A 9408-nucleotide genomic window follows, 5' to 3' on the forward strand; every position below is an offset into this window, starting at 1 on the left:
TAAGCTCTTTGGCACCCAAATAGCTTTCTTCTTTGAGCCCACAATAGGTGTACCAACAAACTTAGCCTTCACTCCATTCACACCCTTGGTAAGCAAATAACAAGAATCAAACTTAATTAAGGATACATTTGGTTGCTTGTTCTTGTTCTTGCAATATTGCTCTACATGCCCAACTTGCTTGCATCTATTGTAAAATTGACCATTGCCTTTCACAAAGCTAGCTTTGCGAGTTGCAAATGCCGCCTTGCCTTTCTTAGGGGTATAGCCCAATCTCTCTTTATTGAGAGAAAATATTTGGATACCCAAGCACTTTAGCAAGCGGGTCTCACCACCATAGGCATTGCCTAAGGCGCTAGTGACCTCATTGACCTCCTTCTTTAAGGTCTCATTCTCAACCATAAGTGAGGCATCACAAGTGAAACCATCACTCATAGGTGAAGTAGTAGTGGTAGATGAGCTACAAGAAGGGTTAGCGGGAGCAACAACAATAGGCTTATAGAAAGATTCATCAATTATGTCACATATCAAGCCTACATCACATGTTACAATTACTTTCTCATTTTGCACAACAAGAGTGGAATGAGCCTTTTCAAGCTTCTTGTGAGCTTTGTCAAGCTCTTCATGTTCTTCCTTTAGACTCTCATGAGTAGAATTTGAGCTCATCAAAGGCTTGCTTAAGGGCTTTTAGTTTCTTACGCAAGTCTTTGCATTCCCTTCTCTTGATGTCAAAGTGACTCTTAGCATCTTCTAGCATGTCATTTAGTTCATCTTTAGTTGGTTCATCATCATTATCACTATCACTTTCATTTTCACATCCATCATCATGAGATTGTATCTTAGTAGCCTTAGCCATGAATCAAATCGATGGAGTGTCGAAGAGAGAGGCTTCTCATTTATAGCAATGCTTGCAAGAGCCTTCTTCTTGGTGGTCTTGTCGTCATCACTATCATCATCATCACTTAAGGAAGCATCACTGTCCCAAGTGACCATATATGAATCACCCTTCTTCTTCTTCTTGAAGGTTATCTTGTCCTTCTTGTCCTTCTTCTTGCCCTTCTTGTCATCATCTTCATTTCACTATTGTAGGGGCATTGAGCAACAAGGTGATCCTTGCTACCACACTTGAAGCACCTCCTTGACTCATCCTTGTTCCTTCATGATGACTTCTTCCTTCTAGCACAATAGCCCTTCTTCATCATGAATTTGCCAAATCTCTTCACAAAGAGAGCCATCTTCTCATCATCAACTTCATCAAAGCTTGAATTTTTATGTTCACTTAATGTTTCTTGCTTTGCCTTGCCCTTGGATGATAATATGGCCTTGAATGCCACACTCTTCTTCTTCTCATCCTTCTTGTCATCTTTCTTCTCCTTGTTCTTCTCTTCTTTCTCATCATCATCTCTATAAGTGTCATCGGTCATCACATCTCCCAATACTTGGTTTGATGTCATGGTGTCCAAACCACTCCTCACTAGAATAGTAATTAATGTGCCAAAATCTTGATGCCAAGCATCTCAAGAACTTGTGGGGGAAGTTATTGTCCTTCACCTCTTCTCTAAGTGCTTTGAGATCATTGACAAGCACTTGTAGCCTATGGAGCATCTCCGGCACACTCTCATCTTCCTTCATCTTGAAGCTAGTAAACTTCTCCTTGAGGATATATGCCCTAGCACCCTTCACTGCCTGAGTGTGCTCAAATGATTCCTCTAACGTCTTCCATGCCTCATGAGCCATCTTAATGTTCTTGATTTGCTCAAATGTCATCTCATTCAAAGCATCATGAATGGCACTAAGAGCAATGTCATTGTTTGGGAGTAGCACTTCTTCGGCCGTGGTGGGAGTCTCTGGATCGACTATCTCAATCTTGGTCTTCACCACCCTCCATACCTTTCTATTGACTAACTTGATGTAGGTGGTCATCTTTGCCTTCCAATATGGATAATTTAAGCCATCAAATTAGGGTGGCTTCTTGGTGTTGTTGATTTGAGCCATTTTGACACCAAAGGTTGTTAAGCCTCAAATCATAGTTACCACAGCTCTAATACCACTTGAAAGGTCCTAATGGCTAGAGGGGGTGAATAGCCTATAAAAAATTTCTACAACAACACTAAGCCAAGTGGTTAGACAAATATGAGGCAAAGCAAGTGTTGTGCTAGCCTACTAAAAATATAAGCCACCTATCCACAACTCTAGTTGCTATGATCTCTAATTCACACAAAGGGGCAAAGTCACTACTCTCTAAGTTAGTGAGCTCTCAAAGACTAATTAAAGAGCCTCACTAACCAAACTAACAAGACACAAGCTAGCTCTCAAAACTAGTTACTATCAACAAAATCTAGCGGTAGTCTACCAAGGGGTATGCCCATGGTAGTAGATGAATCGGTGAAGGTGCACGTGAGGGAACTGGATGGTGACATAGAACGTAAGAGACAACAATTAGGCAGGTTCAGGCCACCGACTTGGCATAATACCCTACGCCCTATGTCTTTTGGTGGGTTGTATTGCGTATGACCAGATGAAAAGGAGGGGGTCCCTACCCGCCTTATATAGCCCGGGGGTAGGGTTACAGATTGGTTGTTTCTATCCTGATCAATTTACAAGATAGAAAGTTACAAATATTACTGGATCTAGCATACCTGAGCAGGTTTCGTAGATCACCAAGGATCTTCACGTAATCTTGTGATGCACACCGACCTGTGCCGTGCTTCACGCGTTGTCATCTTGTAAGCAGGGCCTCCACTAGTAGCGCGACCCATGTACAACCTTGTGAGTATCGGGGGTCATACCCCCATAGTTACACTAAAGAGCTTTGCTACACTAGGAAAGTAAATACAAAGAGAGGTAGTGAGTTGCGTACTGCCGTGGCAAGAGATAATCAAACAATCACAATGAGAATCCCAGAGACAATGATGACACAATGATTTATCCCCAAGGTTCACTTGCTTGCTGGCAAGCTACATCCTCGTAGTGATTCATCCACTTGGAGGTTCACGCGCTAATAGGCATCACACGCCTAACCCACAATCGGGTGCCGCACAACCAACACAAGATAGGGATCCACAAGCTATGAGCAATCCACTAGAGTATCTTTTGGCTCTCCACCGGGGAAAGGTCAAGAACCCCTCACAATTACCACGATCGGAGCCGGAGACAATCACCTTTCTCCGCTCGACAATCCTCGTTGCACCAAGCCGTCTAGGTGGCGGCAACCACCAAGAGTAACAAGCAAAAATCACAATGAAACAGAATCACCAAGTGCCTCTAGATACAATCACTCAAAGCAATGTACTTGTATGCTCTCCAATCTCACCAAATGATGAATCAATCAAGCAGAATGAGTGAGAGATGATTGGTTAGGCTCTCTAGGGTGTATTCTCAATAGAAATGGCCAAGAGTGTGAGCCATGGCCGACCAACCCACTTATATAGGCAGCCCAAAAGAATAGAGCCGTTGGCCCTCTAATTGGGGGGTTATCGAGGTAACTGGACCCATAGGCAGGGTCCGGACTAGACTCACCCACCTAGGTCCGGTCAATGGATAAGCACCATGCATCCCCTTCATTCAACTATGAATGTCGATCTTCAATGGTCAAGTCCACCTGCATGTTAGTTACAACCGGACTGGACCTAGACTCCCAGGGTCTGGTCGCTCTTTAGTAGCATCTGAGCGCCACACGCCAATGGTCACAACGACCGGACCAGACCCACGGACCAGGGTTTGGTTATCACATGCACCTGTGTTCGACAGGATCCAGAGAGCTCCAGAGGCTCTCCAGGATGACCGGACCCAGTCCGGATCACACCGACCGGACCTGCACCCTGAGTCCGGTTCTCCACGTGCTGCCATGTCGCCACTGCTCGCACCATCTCCTTCGTCACTACATAATCGGATCCTCGCACCTAGGTCCGGTTGTGCCCAATGCCTGGGTCCGAAGCACTCAGCACCCGCGTGGCCATTCCAGAGAAGGGACCGGACTCTGCCGGCCTAGTTCCGGTTGGCCCGAGACCTAGGGTCCGGTCCTCCAAACCAATTCCTCCTCTTCTCAAACTTCTCCACCCTTGCTCAAATTTGCTAACCACCAAGTGTATCACCTTGTGCACGTGTATTAGCAACTTTTCACAAACATTTTCAAGGATGTTAGCACTCACTAGAATCTAAATGCATATGCAATGAGTTAGAACATCTAGTGGCACTTTGATAACCGCATTTCCCAACGAGTTTCACCCCTCTTAATAGTATGGCTATCTATCCTAAATGTGATCACACTCGCTAAGAGTCTTGATCACTAAAACAAAGAGCTCCTCTCAAATATACCTTTGCCTTGAGCTTTTTGTTTTTCTCTTTCTTTTTTTCTAAGTCCGGAGCACTTGATCATCACCATGGCCTCCACTATCATCTTGATTATCATCCACTTGATCCACCTCTTGGATTAGCACTAACCTATCTCATGTATACTTAGAGCAAAACTTAGCTCCTATGGTTTCATCAATTCATCAAAACCAAACTAGAGCTTTCAACTAGTCCGATTTACAAAACACCGACAAATGGGCACTTTGAAATACTAGTGGAGTCCATATAGTTAATGATAATGTTGGGTTAGGACTTCCATCGCATTTGTCTGGATGCCTCCTTGCCGGGTCTACGGACGAGCGGCCCAGGCAACCATAGGGTCCATCCTGTGACTCTCGTCTGGACATTCCAACGGCCTGACTCTTCTATTCTGGATTGTTCCGCCGCCCCCACACGTCTCTCTTGTTCCTCTTCGCCCTCTAGGCCTCCATAGCTCTACCCCTAGTCTCTGACCTGCACAACAAACCCACGATGGCGTGCTGCCTCCTCGCCGTCCTCCTCGTGGCGTCGCTCTTGCTCCCACTCGCCCGCTCATACTCCACCTCGTCACCGCCCGCCACCACCACATATGACGAGCTCCGCCTCCGGGGCTTCTCGTGCGGCCTGCTCTCGGCCAATGCATGCGCCTGCATGCTCCACGCCGGCTTCGGGTACTTCACCGTCGACCTCCGCTCTAGTTGTCGCATCATGCTACCCGTGTGGAGCTACCTCGCCGCCTTCAGCGACCGCCTCACGGGCTCCCTCGATGACATCCACATCTTAGGCCTCGATGACATCCGCGTTAGGGCCTTCTTCTACTAGTGGTCCATCATGGGCACCGGCGACCTCCTTTCACTCTGTGGCATCGAGCTCCGCATCGGCGTCAAGCTCCACAACGACGAGCTCCATTCGTCAAAGCAGCAAGATGTCATTGCGCTGAAAGCGCATGTTGCATGCGTATATTTCAAGTGTTTCAGTTGTTTCAGATTATGTTGCAAAGGTTTCGTACGGATATTGCAAAAGTAGATCGGGATGTTGCATATGTTGCAATGGCTACACACTTATGTTGCAAATGTTTGTTTCTAATGTTTCATCTGTTTTATCAGACGTATGTTGCAAGTATGTTTATCTGGATGTTGCATATGTTTCACACATATGTTGCAAGTATTGTATCTGGATGTTGTGTATGTGTTGCAATGGTTTTCAAGTGTTTCATGTGTTTTTTTGCAAGTGTTTTAGGCGTATATTTCTAATGTTTCATCTGTCTTCGTACGTATGTTGCAAGTATTGTATCTGGATATTTCAAAAGTGGATCGGGTGTTGCATCTCTCTCCTCGTCTTCTGTTGCCTCGCCTCGGTGTCTCCTTCTCTTCTCGATGCTGGTGATGTTCGGACGGCGTGAGCCCGCATGGGGTCATTCGAGTGGCGTAGAACCCGAGCGAGCGGGGCATGCAGCAGGCCCGGGTGCGGGGAGCAGTGTCCGGACGCAGGCGTAGGGTCAGACATTCGGGTGACTCAAACTAGAACAGCTGCACTGCACGCCAACTGCATGGACAAACAAAGCCATTTGTCTGACCTGACGTAGGGCTCGCGAGCCAAAACTTGCCGTGCTTCAGGCAAAACAGAGTAGCAGGCAGGAAGTTGCTCTGTTTCGAGTAAACAGAGTACTACTGCCGACAGGGTTACATTGCTGTTTGCACTGGCCGTGTTATTAGATTTGCAAAAATCTAATTCGCCCCTTCTTTTTTCCGTAACTAGACCCCATCCTCGCCTTAAGTATCCTGTAATAAAATACGTAGACAAATAGTAGGAGGTCTGTCATCAGACACAGCAGATTCCGATCGAAGAAGCAGCTTTGCAGCTGTATAATCATGCCAAAATATGCAACTGGTTCAGATCAACTGATTCCCAACACGGAGAAGCTCCTGGAGCTGGAGTGTATGCGACTGGTTCAGATGGAGGACACGGGCGTGCTACCTTTAAAACATTGGTTACTAGTGATGGGCCGATCAAAGTGATTTGTGGTCCATTGAAGTGGGCTTGGAACCTGAGTCGTGTAAATAGAAAAAGGTGGGTCCAAAAATCATAAACAATAGAATAGGCTAGGCTAAAAAAAATAAAGCCCTATAACTCGATTTGGCACATTATTATAAACCTATCTGCCACGTGAGTTTAAACAGGCCATAATTTAGTTTTATGATATTTTCATGACCTGTCAACTCGACGTCATGTCAAAATTTATGATGTTTTTTATCCTACGTGCCATCTGCCTACGTGGCATGGTCCAAAGTTATTATAAAGCATGGCTTGTGAGTTATAACGCAGGGCTTTTAATAATTTAATATAAGAATTTTTGTTACACTAATGTTACAAATGACAGAGGTATTCTGGCCGTGATTGTCCGTTTTGTAGTAGTGTCTGTCTCCCGTGATACCATGAGAAACCATGTCGTCCTTGTGCGAGGGAAAAAAAGAGATGGAAGGTGACGGTGAAAGGAAGGCAATACATGACTGTGATTATGAGAAGTGATAAACAGATATTTGCTCTGTTATTTTTTTTTGGAACAAATTCGCGTAGAGAAGGCAGCCCTGAAAAAACGGTGTAAACGCGGTTTTGTTTTCTTCTCGGTACGGGAAGCAACGATCGCAAGCGAGAAGTGGGGAGGTGGAAAAAAAAGGAAGCAACGATTTGCACGGGTAGAATGGAAACCGAAGGATCCGGCGGCCCGTGTGAAACAGACCCAAGGGGGTTCGCTGATTGGGTCTTGCGCTGGCTTTTAAGCGCCGCCGCTAGCTGCTGCTGGCTATTTGAAGCGACGACTAGAACGACTGCAAGATCGGCGGCGAGAAGTGATCGACCAGCGAGGCGTCTCTTCCGCGCCGGCCATTATCAGGTGAGTGAACTGGTCATCATCTTGCCTGCATGCAGCGGAAGAAGATAGCCCTTGCCGCGGCACCACCGCCACCTCTAGTGAAGGACCCAGCCGCCGACCGCCTCAGCAAGCTTCCGGAGGAGGTCCTTGCGCAGATCCTGTCGTTCCTGCCGGCGCAGGAGGCGATCAGAACATGCGTCCTCGCGCGGACCTGGCGCGACGTCTGGAAGTTCACCAGACGCCTCCGCATCACGGGCGACTCCGTGCGTGAGGTCCGGGGATTCGTGGATCGCCTGCTTCGCGTCCGCCTCGACGGGCTCGAGCTCGCGTCCCTCGAAGCGAGCGAGATCAATTTCGACCCGTCCGAGGAGTTCGTCGACGTCGATGACGAGCCCTACACCGAGCCCTACATCGACGACGAGGACACGTCCAGCCTCAACAGATGGATCCGCCGCGTGCTGGAAGAATGTCAAATCCAGATGCTCCGGGTTAACATATGTGCTCAAGGGTACCTTGACGCCTACCTGCAGATGGGGAGCAGGCCCCTCGTCTCGCAGCACTTGACCTTGCTAGAGCTCACAGGCGTATGGCTCGTCTGCCGTTGCCTCTACCTGGATTTCTGTCCTGCACTGGAACATGTGTAGATCAATGAGTGCTGCTTGGCCGCGGTGAGGAAGATCACGTCTCTTTCGCTTAAACGCCTAGTCATCACATCCTGCGATTCGAATGAAGATCAGAAGCGCATTCGGATTTGTGTTCCACGTCTCGTTTCTTTGTGGCTGGATCACAATAGTGTCAGGACTCCCCTGTTGGAGAGAATGCCAGAGTTGGTGGGGGCAAAGGTCCGGATTAACTCATCTCTGGATGACTGCCATTGTGAAGATCCCATTGCTTGTTATCACGTTATGCGGGCCGGTGACATTTCAGATAGTGATGACGAAGAAGGTTCATCTGATTATGCCAGACAACATACAACAAAATGTGTGGTTCTTGACGGTTTAGCACAAGCTAAAGACCTAGTGCTGATAGCCGATCGCCCAACGGTACACTCAAACATGTCTTCTGTCCCTGTCGATTACTCACCGTTAATTTATATGTGTTCCAGTCAAAAATTATCCCTGCTGATAGAAATTATATATTTCCACACTCATGCATTCCCACCATCTGAACTTATTGAGTAAACTATATATAGTTTCATGCATGTTCACGTAGTCCAGATAAAAAAAAAAACATGTTTTATTTACTATATTTTTTTTCTGTTTGCGATCTGTCCAATTTATTTTCAGAAGGGATCTGAGGTGGTGCCCCATATTTTCCTAGTGGAAGACCCTGGTACTAATCACGATTTCTGGTGTCAGCCAGCTGATTGCAGTGCACTAGCGTGTATTCTTGAACATGCGCCACTTTTAGAGAAGCTCACACTTATTCCACACCAGGGTCTTGTTTAGATCACCTACAAATTCTAAGTTTTTTCACTCTCTCTCCATCACATCAATTTTTGGACGCATGTATGGAGCATTAAATGTAGATAAAAAAATAACTAATTGCACAGTTTGGTTGTAAATCACGAGACGAATCTTTTGAGCCTAGTTAGTCTATGATCAGACAAAGTTTGTCAAATACAAACGAAACGTGCTACAGTGTCCAGATTGCAAAAATTTGCAATCTAAACAAGGCTCAGGTAAAATATTTCTAAACAGGGAACCACTGCTGCATTGATGACTGAGTTCTAGTCAATTATTATTCATTGAACTCGGTGGTGACTTCATTTCAGGTACTGCCCGCTAGAGGCAAATATAAAGGGCAAATGAAAGGACACCCTGATGCATCAGCGAAATCGAACAAAATATCACAACACCTTAAGATAGTCGAGATAAATTGTGAAGATGTCAATGAAAGATTTCTTAATGTCTTGAATTTCTTTGGTGCGCTGAACATATGTAAGATAACAATCAACTCTGATTTCACTCTAAATTTGTATGTATTATATTAGCAATAAGGTAGCAACACTATACTCTGTATTGGTAAGTTTTATGCACATGTGGTGAAATATGTCCTAGTAGAGAAACGATCTTTGATCCAACTTGAAATTTGGATTTAGTCCCGGTATTTTTCGCGCCCGGGACTAGAGAAACCTTTAGTCCCGATTTGTAGCTCCAACCGGGACTAAAGGTCCCTGCCCAACGGCTACTGCGCCAGGCTTTTGC

At 46.1% G+C, this 9408-nt stretch overlaps 1 protein-coding gene across 1 annotated transcript; it reads left to right on the forward strand.

Annotated features, from left to right (window-relative positions):
• The first annotated feature begins 4821 nt into the window (after nt 1-4821).
• Nucleotides 4822-5151, forward strand: LOC136479619 (uncharacterized). The gene has a single exon (XM_066477423.1). The coding sequence runs from the start codon at nt 4822-4824 to the stop codon at nt 5149-5151; it is 330 nt and encodes a 109-aa protein (XP_066333520.1).
• Nucleotides 5152-9408: the final 4257 nt, after the last annotated feature.

The sequence above is a fragment of the Miscanthus floridulus genome, chromosome 9 (genome assembly GCF_019320115.1).
Source record: "Miscanthus floridulus cultivar M001 chromosome 9, ASM1932011v1, whole genome shotgun sequence".
Taxonomy (NCBI): domain Eukaryota; kingdom Viridiplantae; phylum Streptophyta; class Magnoliopsida; order Poales; family Poaceae; genus Miscanthus; species Miscanthus floridulus.